This window comes from Neomonachus schauinslandi, chromosome 14 (genome assembly GCF_002201575.2).
Source record: "Neomonachus schauinslandi chromosome 14, ASM220157v2, whole genome shotgun sequence".
In the NCBI taxonomy this organism is placed as follows: Eukaryota; Metazoa; Chordata; class Mammalia; order Carnivora; family Phocidae; genus Neomonachus; species Neomonachus schauinslandi.
In genome coordinates, this window is record NC_058416.1 from 55,329,020 (window position 1) to 55,346,333 (window position 17,314).

The following is a 17,314-nucleotide window of genomic DNA, read 5'->3' on the forward strand; positions in this document are numbered from 1 at the left end:
TTTTTTTGAGTGAGGCTTGGATGGCTATGTATTTCCCCCTTAGGACCGCCTTTGCAGTATCCCATAGGTTTTGGACCGATGTGTTTTCGTTCTCATTGATTTCCATGAATTGTTTAAGTTCTTCTTTGATTTCTTGGTTGACCCAAACATTCTTGAGCAGAGTGGTCTTTAGCTTCCAAGTGTTTGAATTTCTGCCAAATTTTTTCTTGTGATTGAGTTCTAGTTTTAGAGCACTGTGGTCTGAGAATATGCAGGGAATAATCTCAATCTTTTGGTATCGGTTGAGACCTGATTTGTGACCCAGTATGTGGTCTATTCTGGAGAAAGTTCCATGTGCGCTCGAGAAGAATGAGTATTCTGTTGTTTTAGGGTGGAATGTTCTGTAAATATCTATGAGGTCCATCTGGTCCAATGTATCATTCAAAGCTCTTGTTTCCTTGTTGATTTTCTGCTTAGATGATCTGTCCATTGCTGAGAGTGGAGTATTGAGGTCTCCCACAATTAACGTATTGTTATCAATATGACTCTTTATTTTGGTTAACAGTTGGCTTATGTATATGGCTGCTCCCATGTTGGGGGCATAGATATTTACAATTGTTAGATCTTCTTGTTGGATAGACCCTTTAAGAATGATATAGTGTCCTTCTGTGTCTCTTATTACAGACTTTAGTTTAAAATCTAATTTCTCTGATTTAAGAATTGCTATGCCAGCTTTCTTTTGAGGTCCGCTGGCATAGAAGATGGATCTCCATCCCTTCACTTTCAGTCTGGATGTATCTTTAGGTTCAAAATGAGTCTCTTGTAGACAGCGTATGGATGGGTCCTGTCTTTTTATCCAGTCTGCAACCCTGTGCCATTTTATGGGAGCGTTTAGGCCATTCACGTTGAGAGTGATTATTGAAAGATATGAATTAATTGTCCTCATGTTGCCTGTGAAGACGTTGTTTTTATAGATTGTCCCTGTAAATTTCTGTTGTAGATCACTCTTGGGGTCTTTCTCCTTTTATAGAACCCCCCTTAATATTTCTTGCACGGCCGTCTTAGTGGTCACATATTCTTTCAACTTCTGCCGGTCGTGGAAGCTCTGCATCTCTCCATCCATTCTAGATGAAAGCCTTGCCGGATAAAGTATTATTGGCTGCATGTTCTTCTCATTTAGTACCCTGAATATGTCTTGCCAGGCCTTTCTGGCTTGCCAGGTCTCTGTGGATAGGTCTGACATTATTCTGATGTTTCTCCCTCTGTACGTAAGGACTCTCTTCCCCCTAACTGCCCTTAAGATGGTTTCCTTGGTTCTAAGATTTGCAAGTTTTACTATTACGTGCCGGGGTGTTGGCCTGTTTTCCTTGATCTTGGGAGGGGTCCTCTCTGCTCTAGGACTCAAATGTTTGTTTCATTCCCCAGATTAGGGAAGTTCTCAGCTACGATTTGCTCAAATACATCTTCTAGCCCTCTCTCTCTCCACTCCCTCCGGAATTCCAATTATTCTGACATTGGAACGCCTCATGGTGTCACTTATTTCTCTGATTCTATTTTCATGGATTCTGAGTTGTTTTTCCCTGGCCTCCTCTTTTCCCTTTTTATCTATTATACTGTCTTCCAGATCGCTTATTCTCTCTTCTGTCTCAGTTACCCTAGCTGTTAGATTATCTAGATTGGATTGGATCTCATTGATACCATTTTTAAGTTCTGCCAAATCACCTATTATTTCTGCCCTTAGAGACTCTGTGTTGCCATTAATTGATTTCTCCATTCTAGCCATTGTCTTCACAATTGCTAGCCTGAATTCCATCTCCGACATCTTGGTTATATCTGCATCCATTTGTAAATCTGCAGCATAAGTCATAATCTCTGAGTCTTTTCTGTTTTGGGGGCTCCTCCTCCTAGTCATTCTGTTGATGGGTGTTTGAGGGAATGTATAGAGTCCAAATTATTGACCAGAACCCAAGCAAGGTGCACCTGTTTTCTTGGGACCTTAGGGTTGCTGGCCTCTTGTTTTCCCAGCCTGTCTTCTGGGGGAAGGGCCTGCCGCACTGTTACTCAGGCAACCCTGTTTGGGCAGAGTTGCCCTGCGCCCCTGTGGCGGGGGATGGGCTCAGCGGGAATCAGTCTTTGGGGCTTTTGTTCTCTGGCGCCTTTCCCTGGTGGCTTTCTGCGTCTCTTCCGCACGTCAGAGCAGAAGAGACCATTTCCAACCCTCTGCCTCAGAGCAGAGAGACCTCAGTCTGTTCTTCAGTGAGCTCTCCAGGCCACACTGTCTCCGTTTCTGTCTGTGCTGCTATAAACTGCAGTGTCCTGGGTTGTGCGCCCCTCCGCAGCGCCCCCAGCCCTGCCTCCAGGTCGGGGCACGTCTCTGCCCTTTGTGCTTCTGAAACCGCCAGCCGCTCCCAATTCGCGCGTGCGCGACTCCGCCGCTCGGGGTTTCCCTCCCCGGGGGTTGCAGTTCGCAGGCGCGACCCCAGCGCACCAGGTTTCCGACTCGGAGGCTGCATTTCGCGTGCACGCGACCGTCGCTCCAGTTTCTGTCTGGGGGGCTGCAGTTCCGCGTGCGCGCGACCCCGCTGGTCTGGTTTTCCACCCCGGGGGCTGCCCTAAAGTTCTTTCCCGATGCTATTGGTCTGCGAGTCTGTGTCCCGTCCCCAGCGCGCGAGGCTGTCGCTCACCGGCGGTGCAGGATCCCCACAGCCAGGCTCCCTCCCGCTGCCATTTATCCTCTGATACCTGCCCGCGGAATCACGGCTCTCCGGCTCTCCGCTTCGTACCTCACACCCAACCGCCTGCGATATTCTGTTTGTAGAGATCCAGATCCTCTTACATCTCAGGCTGGTTTCGTGGGTGCTCAGAGTGGTCTGGTAGATAGCCAGCTCAATTCCGGGGACCAGTTGAAATAGGGTCCCCTACTCCTCCGCCATCTTTCCCCCCTCCCTGTATTTAAAATTCTTATGTATGCATAATAAACATTAGAACACCATTGAGCTAAAATTAATGAGTCTATTTAAAGCACAGCAGTATTTAAAATTACCCGCCTGATGACAATTTTCACTTAATCACATTACAAGTGTCTCTGATTACTTCTTGTTAATTGCTATGTAGAATTGGGGGGGGTGGAAATGATCCAGAAATTTCCAGGTAACAGATTACTTAATTGCTAACATCAGACTGGTACTTAGAATAATATTCACACTCTTGAGCCCGCCAGTTAGCAGTATGAACTGAGAGACACCTCTGTGCGGAGAATTGTTCTAGGTCCTGTGGGGAGATATGAGAACATCTCTGCAGTTTACAATGGCAGAGCAAGAACAAAGGTTTAGAAAGAATTGAACAATACCTGGGTCTGCACAGGTATGTGTCATGTGAATCGCATCCCTAAATGCCAGGGGATTTCGCCCCATCATACCACCTGACCATATTGTCTGTAAGATTTGTGTCCCAGCAAGATCATATTTCTATTACACCAGACCCGAGACTTTTCTCCCTTGATCCCCTCCTATTCATCTGCATAGTTCAATGCTTATGGTTTATTGTCTGTCTCTACCCCCCTTGAATTTAAGGTCCACAAAAGCAGAGATTTTTATTTATTTGTCCACAGATGCATTCCAAATGCCAGTAGAGCCTGGGACATAGTGGGCTCTCAATAAATATTTGTTGAATGGGTGAATTTAATAATTTCCAAAATGGACAAGGATGAGGACATCTGTTCAGGTGAATTTGCTGATTCATTAGAAGAAAGTTTTTGAATCAATATGGAGGTGTATCTCTGATATTGTTTCTTTTCTCAGATTTAAATTTTCAGGCCCAAAGGCACTGGGGTAAATCTCTGTGAAGGAAGGGCAGGTTTCCAAACTAATACTAACAACAGCATGTGAAAAATCTATCCTTAAAAAAATAAATAAAAAGAGTGAGGGAAATAGTAAGCTGGTTGTTCTGGAAGATAACTTTGCAAATTGGTTGAAAAATAAAAGAAAAAAATTCAATCACCAACAGCAAGTAACCCGTCGGAGTGAGTTTTCCTTTGATAAACTAATTTTTGACTGGTTTGACTCTTTCTGTTGGAGAGGCCAGGCCAAATGAAATTTGAATTGCTTCTTGATAAAAACCAAGAAACAATACAAAACAAATTCTCCACTGCCTCCTGAAGCAAACTGTCAGAGCAGATCCTAACCCCGAATCATGGAACAGTGTCTAGACAAACAGCCACCTCCATGCAAACATATGCCACACACACTCTACTCATTCACAGCTAGCTGCCGAAGCAACTCGGCTCTTTGGGAAGAGATCCTGCAAACGCACTTTGTATTTATTTATTCTTTTAAATGCAACTGATTTAATACTAGCCAGTAGTTCTTGATTTTTTTTTTCCTTCTAAAAGACCTTTGAGGCCCCAGGACTTCACAGTAAAATACAGGCTCCTGCATTTCTAAACAGTCCCCAGGAGTATTTAATACAATTGCTATCAGTCGCAGTTCAACAGCTGTGAAAAATCCATGGTGAGAACATCTGGGTTTAACCTGGGATTCCTTAGCATTTTGTGTTCTTCCTGCATCAATTTGCCTGGATGTCTAGCTTCTTCCATCAAAAGGAACACAATCTAATTTCAAATTGAAGCCCAGGGGCAAATGATGGGTGTTGCCTTGTAGGCAATACCTGACACAACGAGTCTGATCCCACGAGATAGAACCATTTGGAGAAAAACTCAGTATTTCAAACTGAAGTCTCGTTTCTCCCACCTTTTGCTTTTCATTTTCTTTTTAATGGTGGTTCTTACTTTTTTTTTTAAACCTGCAACTCTTTCCCCTTTTCTCCATCTCCGAATCATTCTCATGGCCACTCTGTCAAACAGTGATTGGGATGTTGCAGCTTTGCCTCTCAATGCCCTGGGGTCTCCAAGGGACGTGCCCCAATGCAATGTGCCCATGGTCCTCTGCTGACATCACTCAAGAGCTGAGTCCTCACCGCAGCCCTGCAGGCCCTCGGGACTCGCCTGCACATCCCAGCCCTGGCACGTGGGCATCGGGCTCTGGCACTCGGCAGTGGCAGCTGGGCTGTGTTTTAACCCATCCTCTGCCTGAAAGGGATCTCTGGTGCAAAGCCTGGGGAGCAGGTGATCTCACTGAGAAATCAAGTTGCGATCGGCAATTCAGCGGAGCGCTCAGTCAGCAAGTCCGCTTGTGTAACTCTGGAGTGTTAGTGGCTCGGTTCGGGCTGTCTTCACAGCTGTATCTTCAGGACTGCGGCTGTCCCAGGCCTCTGCTGCAGATACACACCGGAGGGCAGGGAGGAACGGAGACTGGGCCAGAATAGAGCCAGAGTATATTTTTGAAGGGAGAGTTTTTAGGAATATATTATTCATTAATATATTTATTCATAAGAATATGTAAGGATTCTGAATATTCAAGAGTCTATTAACAAATATATTTTTCATGAATATATTTATAAGGAGAATCAGTTTTTAAGAACTTACAAGAAAAAATATTCATGAGGAATGTATTATTGAATATTAAGAATATATTCATAGGAACACTTCATATTCAAGAATATATTTTTCAGCTCCGAGAGTTGCAGAGACAAACGGAAGATTCTTTAAAATGATATGAAACACAATGTAATGCAGGGGAAACTCAGTATTTCAAAAGGAATGAGTAACTGTGGCAAGTTGGTCATTTGCTGGGTGGTTAAGAAATGTTTCTGGATCAGGCACAGGAGTCAGGATTCAAGCTGGCCCTCACTCCAAAGCCCAAGTACTTGTACCCACACTTCCCTGCCTCCAACCCTCACTCAACAGAAGGAGATTCCACAGACAAAAAAAATTCCACCAAGAAATGCCAGGGATGTTCAAGTCGGCCCTCAGCAAGGGTAAGAGGTCACAACTCAGAGCCGGGGTTAACAGGAACCACTCTTGGAATCTGTTTAGGACTTGAGTTATCCAAGGTCAGGATCTAATCGTAGGCCAGGAGGAAAGAGGTGTTCAGAGCTGATTAAGGAGAGGTTTTTCTTGGGAGGACTGTGGGTTGTTGGAAGTAGAGAAATTTATTTTTGTGAAAAAGTATCCGAAATTAAAGGCATTCAAAGACTATGGTCTCAGAGGTCCTAAGCTCCCCGATCATCCTTGCTAATGATCTAATTTCCAGCCCCATGATGTGTACTTATGATGTGTTGTACAAATGGTCCTTTAGGGGAACTCTTTCTAATAACCCAGAAGTTTGTATTTCTTGAAGTCCTACTGGCAATTTTTTGCTTTGTCCCTGACTCACGCATATTCCGGGTGGGAATCAGGAAAGAGGAAAATAAGAGGCTAAGGGTGGTATCTGAGGGCAGCCAAGGTCTTCAAACCATCTGGGGCATTTCTGGATGCGGCCTGACTCCTGAGGGTGGGAGGATCCTCCTGGGAGAAAGATTTCATCTTGTAAGGTTTCCACCCTGTCTGGAGAGCATGGGGTGAGGGGAGGGAATTGGTGGGCATCAAAGCTGGGCGTGGTAGGGCGGAGATCATCCCAGGTCCCCCATGCTTCTGGGCCCCCTAACAAATAAGCACCCTGAGAAAAGTGGGCTTCTTGGGGTCCTCAGCGTTGATGCAAACTTAGGAGTTTATGTGTGGGGATTCCTGGAAGAATGCTCAGGAAACGGATGGCTGTCACCACTCTTTTCCTGACACTGAACGGCCACTGTGGGGTGTCCGGCCCCTTACATGTGTTATGTGGGCTACATTCACATCCACACATCCACAAAATCTAATGTAAAAAAATTCCTCGGGGTGGGTGTTCTTTTCTTTTTACAGACAAGTGATGCCTATTTAGGAAGTTACAGAGCTGGGATCTGAAGTTGAGTTTGATGGGCTTGCCTCATTCACGGATGCAAGGAACCCTTACTCTGCATGGATTAAATGCCAGGTACATCAAGTGCTGGGAGGAAGTGAAGAGCAAGCCTGCCACCGTCTCTTGTCCCCACAGACCAGCTAGACTTGGGGTCGGGGGAAGCACGTGGTAAGGAGGGCGAGTGCGGAGCCATATGGTGGGGAGGGAGGCTGCATCAGGGTCTTCCCAGGCAGGGGGGAGGGGGAGAGAACACCTCAGGCAGAGGAATCAGTGTACGCCCAGGTAAGAGGCCGACTAAGAGGGTGAGTTTGGAGGAAGAAAGGAGCTTGGTGTAGTTCCAGCACAGGAGGGGAGCACGAGGGAAGCGCTGTGACCGAGGAGGAAGGTGGGGTGAGGCGTGAAAGCTGGCAGCATGTGGGGCCAGCAGGGACCCCTCAGGAGCTGACCTGCACCCCACTGGTCTCCACCTTCAGCAAGTTCGTGCTGGTAGAGAATCTAGAACACGGAAATGGACAGTCAGATGTTTCGGTTTCCTGAGTTGGGTAGCTACTCTGATGATGGTACTGTTACTTGGGTAAATTTATGAGGATGGGGCCATCTGAGTTGCCTTTCTAGTGTGACAAGGTGAAGGTATTGGGTGACAAGTCGGGGTGTCCGGCAGGCGGCTAGAAACCTGGATCGAGCTCTATCTGATCACACTGTCTTCTAGGAACATGGCAGTTCAACCCTAATTTATCCTGGTGTTGTTGTTTTGTTCTAGACCCTTCTGTTGAAATGACAAGTACTAAATATATGAAACATGCATCTCAGGTCTTCCATGGAGCCTGTATAATTAGCAATTGTGAGGTTCTTTTTAATTTAATAATCTCCATTTTAATTTCTCAAGTTATTTAAATTTTATTTTTAAAATTTTTTTCAAGATAAATTCAAAAGGTTTTTTGCACCAAATGCCACAGAAAAATGGATCAAAATAATACATGAACAAGTTTTAAGAAAAAATCCCTATACATTGACACTGATATCTATTTACCTGATTAAAAATATAAAGTCCTATCACTTTGTCTTACTGGAGCTTCAATAATAACAAATCCCAGAATTTAGGCTCCATGCTGGATGCGGACCTACTTTTAAAAAACTTGAGAATTTTTTTTTTTTAAGATTTTATTTATTTATTTGACAGAGAGAGACACAGCGAGAGAGGAAATACAAGCAGGGGGAATGGGAGAGGGAGAAGCAGACTCCCTGCTGAGCAGGGAGCCTTACGCGGGGCTTGATCCCAGGACTCTGGGATCATGACCTGAGCCGAAGGCAGACGCTTAACGACTGAGCCACCCAGGCGCCCCTTGAGAATTTTTTTTAAAGTAGGTCCGCATCCAGCATGGAGCCTAACACGGGGCTGAAACTCACGACCCTGCCATCAAGACCTGAGCTGAGATCAAGAGTCGTGTTCCCTTTTACCAACTGAGCCACCCAGATGCTCCTCATTTCTGAAATTATTAACAGCCCCAGATGCCCCTAACTTCTGAAATTATTAACAGCTAGATCTGCTTCCCTAAGGAAACATATCCCAAGTACTCAAAGAAGGCTGACTTCTTTGCTGGCCAATGCACGCCGTGCTTCGTTCTTCCATGGCTGAGAAAAAAGCCTTCAGGTTGTGCTGTGGGAACAGGTTATTACAACATATTCATTAAGGCATGGAGGTGGGGGTTTTATTTTATCTATTTATTATCATTTAAAATATATTAAAATTTTAACACAGCAGAAGCAGGAATTTAATTGTACATGGCAGTCTAAAAACAAAACAAAACAAAACCAGAAAACAGCAAACAAAACCACAGAAAACAAATTTACATGAACCAATAATATATTAAAATTCCATTTAGGTGAGGATCTTAAAAAAATGAAATATGCACACATCTCTTAGAGAAGAATTGTTTTTCTTCAATGACCTACAGCTTGAGAATCTCTCCAAGCTCAACCAACTTTCTTCAACCATAAGATTCTTAATGAAGCAAATGGGTGAGGTCTGTTTCTTTCCTCCCCCCATGGCCCCCTCTGAAAACAAGGGATCTCCACTTCCCTGGGGGCCTGTTTAGCTCTGGCTGTGGGTATAAAAGAGGGGACTGACTCCCCTTAAGTGTCAGATACAGTCACTTACACAAAACACTGAAGATTCTGACAAGAAATCAGAATTGTTCGAACAAATCATAGCCACCAAGCTCCCTACTTTAGAGATCTTCCCTTTTAATGGTGTGTCTCTATAAAGATGTAACACGGCTCCTTATTACACCTGCTCAGAGGGAGCGCAGGGCCAGTTACTTCTCCTGAGGCCGCCTCTGAGCGGAAGCCGGGAGGGGTTCGGTGCAGGTGGGTGGCTGGCCCTCCAGCCCACGTCAGTGGCAGGACAGGGTCCCCCGTGCTCCTGCAGATGGCCACTGGGCGCTGCCTGGGGGTGGGGGGTCCTTGGGAGGGTCTGGCCAGCTTCTGCTACATGACCAGGCTGACTGTTCCCAGGTGCTCCTGGGCAAGTTCCAGGAGCCATTGGGAGGACAAACAAGAAATGCTTAATGGAACAAAAAGAATTAATGAATCGTGAAAACATGTGCTTATTATTATTATTATTTTTTAAAAGATTCACACTTTCCTGAGTAAAGTACACAAAAATCCCACATGAAGTCTTTCTAAAGCACCAGGCCTCTATCTCTTAGACTCACTGCGCCCAAATGGCAAATCTGAGCCAAGCTCAGATGTTCTGGTGAAAACATTAACAATGTATTTGTGAATGCTCTTTTTCTAATATTTTACCGCTTGAGAGTTTTATGCTTGAAAACTGGTTAATGGTGAAGGAGAAGAACTGAAGGTGTATGTGTGGGCTTCTTTGGTCTGTTTGTTGCAACACATCAGAGCCGGAAGGACCCTGCCGAAGATCAAGATGTCCCCAAAGCACACACGGGCCTGCATCCTTGGCCCTGGATCAGTCATCGATACCCTCTACACATCGAAACCACAGCCACTTTCAAAGTCCAAATTAAATATGGATATGACCATGGGGACATTCAAATCAAACTAATGTGGGCCAGTTTTATTGCTGAAAGAACAAGGTCCTGGTGCCGTGGCCGTTCAGGTGGTGCGTTTATCCTCTGGCTTCTTGGCCTGAGAGAGAATCTTCTTCAGTGAGGTCCCGGGAATTCCTGAACATGAGGATAGAATTATAGATCTTCAGTGCTGGACCCAGTTTGATCTTCATCACCTTGACGATGTCCGTCTGAGTCAGAAGCAGGAAGGCTTTGCCATCAATCTGCTGCGAGTAAATAAACACACACTGTTTACCCTTTGGCAACTTCTGGGGGCCAAGCTGTGGGACGCTGAGCCATGTCAACCTGCCTGCAGAACCCTCGAACAACAGAGAGATATGGCACCCTCTCCCACCCGGCCCCGCCGCGGCCCCCCCTCTGTATTGTCACCCAGGACCCGGTTAAATATGAACTCAATATACAGGCAAAATTTCTATTGTTCACAGTTTAAAAAATCTTGGCCTGAATTTGTATCACGAGCCTTAAAAAAAACCTACTTGCATCCACCAAGTAAATCTCCAGGAATTCTTCCCAAGAGAATAAGGTGCAATGCGTCCACTCTAGTGTTATTTGAAATAGTGAAATACTGAAAACAGTCAGCATTTCAAAAATAGCAGAAGTAAATCAATTATGATATCATCTAGGTTGGGGTACGAGGCAGTCACCAAAATTCACATCTCAATGAAACACTTAATGATTTGGCAAATTTTTCATGAATTGTTAAGCAACAAACCATGACATGATATAGAAAGATCTCAGTTTTATTCTGTAAAATTAAACGTGCATGACCACATATATACATATACATGATGAACATATTTGAAGTGTTTATACCAAATGTTAAGTGAAGTCAAACTTGGCTGGTGGAGTAGTGGTTTGATTTTTATTTTCTCCTTTTAACTGACCTGCATTAAAATTTTTTTTATAATAAATGCCTTTATAAGCAGAAATACATACAAAATAAATGTTTTATTTATTAACTTTTTTAAATATTTATTTATTTATTTATTTTGGAGAGAACATGCGAGCGGTGCGGGGGAGGGAGAAAGACAGACTCCCTGCTGAGCACAGAGCCCCACGTGGGGCTGGATCTCATGACTCTGAGATCATGACCTGGGCAGAAATCAGGAATCGGTTGCTTAACTGACTGAGCCACCCAGGCGTCCCTTATTTATTAACTTTTAAAACATAGTGGTCTGACATGTAATAGCTTTCCTGAGACTCACAGGATGCTGAGTGACCACCACGCAGGCCTTTTCCACACCGTCTAAAATCCCCAGTCTGCTCTCCGTTTGAGTCCCAGGGACTGTGGGCGTGTCCTATACCCGCAATCCCCTATTTAAACAGATTGGCTCCAATTATCATATGGTTTCTCTTATTTGTGGACCATAAGGAATAACATGGAGGACATTAGGAGAAGGAAGGGAAAAACGAGTGGGGGGGGTGGGGAATTGGAGGGAGAGATGAACCATGAGAGACTATGGACTCTGAGAAACACACAGGGTTTTAGAGGGGAGGGGGGAGGGGGGATTGGTTAGCCCGGTGACGGGTATTAAGGAGGGCACGTACTGCATGGAGCACTGGGTGCTTTACGAAAACAATGGATCGTGGATCACCACATCAAAAACCAATGATGTATTGTATGGTGACTAACATAACATAATAAAATTAAAAAAAACAACAACAGACTGGCTCGGAAAGCTTGCTGGCTCTATAACCAAGAAGACAGAATGAAAGGGTTTTCTATGGTAACCCCCTTCCCTGAATCTAGCACTGTGGTTCTAACTTTTTTGAATTAATGATACAAACCCTTCATGTCAATGACTCACTGAGGAAGTAAGGATCCCCCCACGGACCCAAGTTTTGAAATTTACGTCTTAAAGTGGGAAGTTAAAGTTTAAAGTTTTAAGAAAGTTGTAAAAAGCTTCCTGTGCATTTGTGATAGTGTCTGTTGAAGAATCGTCCATTTAGAGAACAGAATACCCGCAGAACTTTCCTAGGCACTGAAACACACGAACCCTGAGCTTTAAAGGCCCCTCGCACCGAGAAGGGACGAGACAGATCAAGTGATCTGCCCACTGGGGGACCGCTGGTCGTTAAGAGCCAAGCTGGAGAATCCTGACCGGCAAAGACACCTGTGGACAAGGTGGGTCTTGGGCGCTGCTTGATACAGAGCACAGCCTGTATGTGTGAGGCCAGGCCAACCACACCCGAGCCGTGCCGGGCTCAGTGAGAGCAGGTGAACGTCATGCTTCCATGGGCAGCTGCCCAGACTATGACCTGACTGACCCTGTGCTGAGTTCCCTGGAGATGCAGGACTTGCTGGGCTCTGAGGGGGCCCAGGACCCCAAACTCCAAGAGTATTTTCCCTGAACCATGACCTCTTAGAGAGGGAGAGTGTGTACTATATGCTGGAGTCTCTAAGAGTGTAGTTTTCCTGCAGACTTCTAGAGAAATGATGATGGCTCTGGAGTCACACGGATAGGGGCTGGAATCTGACTGCCCTTTTCCTGCTATGCCTATAATTGTAAAGTGCTTAGCACAGGGCCCGGCACATGGCAAGCCCACGATAAGCAATAACCACCATATCTTCACTATTATTCTATAGCTGATCCAGTCTCTTCTGTGGCTCCTAGAGCTATGGCTACTAATTCCAAGACAAATACTGAGCAGTTTGGAACATTCCCAACCAACAGGGAGTAGGACACGAAGCCCCATAGAAGGACTTTCTGGCTTCTCGGCATTCCTCTTGAAGCAGGTACAGTGCAGGGATACACAGGATGGTCCCACATCACTGTGGGGTAGACAAATCCCCTCTCCTCCCTGGGAGCAGGCTCCTCGCAGGACCCCTCCTGCCCCCAGTGAAGCCTAAGTCATCACAGCAGAGCCTACATGGCACCCATAAGAATCAACTGACATGTTCATTCATTCTTCCACCGACTAGTCTATTTCTTGAGTAGGCCCCATGGGCCAAGCACCACAGCATTGTGACAAAGCACAGCTAAGCATGAGCAAGACAAAGACAGGGGCTGACCCTGATGTGCCCGACTGCACTGCTGGGCTCTGTCCCACACTGACCCCTCTCGCCTTTCCACCCAGCTGCTCTTAGTTACACTTAAGTAAATGAAAACAAAGCACTTCGGGGGCCAGAAGCTGGAAATAGATATAGTTTTTGCATTTCTTACCTCTTTCTTGAAGCACTTGGCATGCTCTTCACAGCCCAGAAGAGACTGTACAAATTCAGCCACCTACAGTGTAAGATGAAAAGCCTGATTTATAACACGCACCTGAAATAATTTCTTGGGTTGTAGTAATTCAACATTAGAGTAAAATATACTTCAAATTCCTCAAACACTTGGGATTGAAACAGTAACTGTCAAGGCACATTAGCATGTGCCAGCTCAGAAATTAGACCAGCCCCCAGTCCTTCTTCTGGCCTCTTATTGCCAGGCTGACCTACACGGGGTTACCGTTACGATGGCAATGACAGCGTCCATGTATGCAGTGCTGGTATTCTGGAATCTTCTCTCGTCTGATCCTCCTGTCCACCCTGTGGAGTCAGGGAAGGCAGGAGGGAGTGGCCCGTGTGTAGCAGTCTCTACAGGGACTGTCAGAGAGAAGGACTGTCCACCAGGCCCCTTCAGCAGCCCCAAGGCCCCCGTCTAAGTCTCACCTGTACCCAGCCAGCAACAGGGACTCCAGGAACCTCTGCCGGCTGAATTCCCTCATCAGTGACAGTGAAGCTGAAGCCCCAGGAGGTTTAACGACCTTCCAAAGGTCACGCATGGCTGAGAAGTGCCAGGGATGGTTTTGGAACTCAGGTTTTCAGACTCCAAACGTGGAGTTCTGGAGAATCACCCTCTTCAACCTCATTTCCCACTCTTTCCCCCACCACCCAGCCACACACGCCCCAAGTTCCTTTTAATTCGAGAGACCAGACAATGACCTGGCTGGATGCGCAGGAAGCTATGAGTGTTCCCAACGGACGCTTTTAGGGAACTAAGTGAACAAACATCATAATGTGTAGACTCTCAACGACCAAAATGACAAGTGGACTCTGGTTCCTTCTGGCAAGGTCTGCAGTGCGGGATGAAAGGCATGCCAGGAGGCAACAGTAACAAAACCTGGGAGATGATGTTTGTAAGAGCTATTGTCTTAGCTTTTAATTTCTGGCTCTCTGTGACTTGTGCCTACCGAATTGGGTGCACATGAGCCTTCTCTCTCCTCTAATGGAAAAGGCCCACGGGAAGGCAGGGAGCTCAGGGCCTTGTATCAACATGTTCCACAATCCAAGAGCCCTGGGAGTCCCCAGCTCCCTGCAGGGAGAGGACAGTGGACACTGACCCTCCCCACACTTGGCAGAAGAGAGCATTGTGGCCTTGGCTGATCTCCAGCTTACGGAGCAGCCAGGGACCAACACCCACAGGGCGGACCCGGGCCCTGACACCTGTACGCACACCCTTGACTCACAGCTGTATTTAATACGAAGATTTCAGAACATCTTTTTAGGGGCCATCAACATGTTGGTGTCTGCTTTACTCACCTCAGATGCCACAAGTATATTTTATCATGAGTCATCTACAGTCATCCTTCCAAAGTGCGGGATGATGAGAATTAAAAAAAAAATCTTCCCAAACCAGTCATCATGCTGCCACACAACGGCATCCTTGAGCCCTAGATGCACCTGGGAGGCTTTAGCATTCTGAGCTGCTTCACCCGAGCGCCCGGTGCTCTGTTGGTTGAGTTAATATGATTCACTCTTCTTGGGTGGCTGAAAAGCACAGAGCTGAGGAAAGCGTGGAGATGCTGCTGGTCGAGTTGCAGGGACACGTAACTGGGGCGAGTGACAGCAGGGTCACAGAGAGTGACTCTCAGAGTTTCTAGGGCCTGGGACACTGGGAGGGGGGTGTAGTCCCCTTGTTCCCGAGGCTGCCCTCCGGCCAGGTACGTCCGACCCCAGCTACACGTGAGGCTCCTGCTGGGCGCTGGGAGGCGGGAGCGTGAGCAAGCCAAGTGGGAACTTCCACCGTGTTTATGGTTTGAGCAGAGGATAACGGGAAAATGGCGAGTAAGGATGGCTTACTTATCACTCTGGTACATGCTCAAATGTGCTAAGTTCGAGAGGTTCTAGAAGAGAGGTGGAAAGGCTGTGGGCTTCTAGCACGGACAGATGGCATCTCAGACGGGAACCCGGGAAAGGCATCGCAAGGGAGGTGGGGGCTGAGACAGGCAGTGCTGGGGGGTGAGTGGAGAAGACCTTCGCAGCACAGAGCGTCAGAGGCAAGGCCGCCAGCAGGATGCACCGCACACATGGCATCAGCAGTGAGGAGTCCCGTTTGGCTAGAACTGCAGAGCAGAAGGGGAGCTGCAGGAAAAGGCAGGGGTGAGGGGGCGGCGGTGCCATGTCCCCGGTGTGGGCGCAAGGAGCCCCGGAGTGGCGGCTCTCTCTCTTGGCCACACCTTGGAATCCCCTGGACAGCTTTACACAGGAATGATGGTGAGGCTCAGGCCACGGAGACTCCGAAGTCATCAAGCTGGATCTGGCCCAAGTGTTTGGCATTCATTTTTAGATTCCCCAGGTGATTCTCATGGGCAGGTAGGGCTGAGGACCCCGGCGCAAGAGAAAACTCGAGAGCTGATCTAGCAGCGTGGGGGGGACTGGGCAGGACGTCACTGGGAGACACCTGCAGCTGTCCGGTGGGGGCCCCCGAGGGCTTGGACACTCTGCACGGGGCAGAGCACAGAGCTGGAGGCAGGAGGCGCTGCAAGGTCAAATCCTGAGATCCGCCCGCAGGCTCAGGGTGCGACAAAAGGAATCAAAGCAGAGTCCAGGAAAACTGCTGGAGGGCAGGTGTGTCCCCGCCAGCACTACTGACTAGGGGGACTGAGCATTCTTTGCCGCGGGGCCACCTTGTCTGTTGCGGGCTGTTTAGCAGCGACACTGGCCTCCATCCGCCACGTGTCATTTGCACCCCCACCGCCACGTTGTGGCAACCAAAAATGTGTCCAGATGTTGCCCACATCTTCCTGGTTCAAAGCTACTGCTCTAAAGGCACGTTTTCCTGAGATGGCTCTTTCACAGGGCAAGAGGCTGAATGTCACAGCAGGAAAATTAAAAATAAAAAAGTAGGACTAGGAATTAATAGAAGACATACATTTCGTCACAGCTCAATCATAGCTCCTGTGGGAAAGCCAAGCCAGCAATGAGGATCCGGGCTCCCCATGGACAGAGGGTCTTTTTAAAATACATGTAACAGGAACTTCCATTCACAGCAAATGTGTTGTGTGTTGCTTTGATGGTCTGCATGGGTTAAAATGTCCTTTTCTGGGCACACAGAAAAGAATCACATTCCCCCTCCTATTAGCCAAGAAGTCACTGTCCATGTCGGAGGTAGACAGGATTCTTCAACAGGAATGATGAACTGGTCAGAGTTCATCACGGCCGAGCCGGCGGCCCCCAGCTGGCCCCGGGCAACCCCTCCCTGCGCCCGCCCCCCAACAAGACGTGCATTGCGGACCTCGGGTCTGAAATCCTCTGCCTCTTCTGAAACAGATTCTGAGTCTCTTCAATCTGTCCTTTTCCAAAGTCAAAAACAAGTTCCATGAAATCTATTGAAGCCGACTTTTCTGGCCAGAATTTAAAAATATCCAAAGGTCTTGATCATTATTCAGTGTCATTATCCAGTACTATTAGTTGGTATTTATTCCCTCTAAGAATAAATTATATTTTGAGGATTAATAGAAAGCCCATTTTGCTACAAATTTTAATTGGAAAGTGGTGAGCTTGAACATACCATACAGTGCTATCGGAAAGCTTCCCTCTCAGTCTCCCCTTAAAAATCTGTCTACCTCTTCAAGTCTGTGGTAAATGGGAATGACTCTGAACCAGGAAGGTACCGTCTGTTTGCCCGCACCCAAGATGGCTCTGTGGACGCGTCTGCTTGTCTAAGGTGATGGCGCTGCTGTTGGGGCCTGGGGGTGGCCAACCTCCGCCTTGGCTCCCAGCGCACACCTGTGGGGAGGCTGCCTTGCGCGGGGTTCCCCAAGTTCTCAGGAGCGGGGTGTCCCACAGCTAAAGCCCCAGCTTTGTCCTGGAAGGACACTGAGTAGGTTAATCCTGGGGATGACACAGCACTTCGGGAAGACTAAGAAAGATGACCCTGCACCAGCTCTCGGATGAGCCCATTACTTTCCCCAACTTACCTCTCCCCCAGCGACCTACTTTTCCTGGCATCCTCTCGGAGCTCCACAGGCCTGTTTCCTCCCGTGGAGCGCTTGCTCCCTTAAATCTTTCGGAACGGTCGTGTTCTCGATCTTGCTGAGCCGGGAGCTGTGTGTCGGATTGCACTGGCTCCAAGTCCACTGGGGGCCATCTTTCCAGCCTGGGTCTCATTTTTTAACAGTGGAATTTGTTATTTGCCCTTTTTT

At 47.1% G+C, this 17,314-nt stretch overlaps 1 protein-coding gene across 1 annotated transcript in view; it reads right to left on the bottom strand.

Moving 5' to 3' along the window:
• Nucleotides 1–9,852: 9,852 nt before the first annotated feature.
• The window catches only part of L3MBTL4 (L3MBTL histone methyl-lysine binding protein 4), a 331,186-nt gene continuing 323,724 nt past the window's right edge, over nt 9,853–17,314 (bottom strand). Inside the window, exons 15-16 of the mRNA XM_044921260.1 lie at nt 13,072–13,134; nt 9,853–10,113 (exon numbers count right to left, since the gene is read on the bottom strand). Of these exons, the coding sequence (XP_044777195.1) occupies nt 9,946–10,113; nt 13,072–13,134 (231 nt within the window). The 3' untranslated portion in view covers nt 9,853–9,945. The remainder of the gene's footprint in view (nt 10,114–13,071; nt 13,135–17,314) is intronic.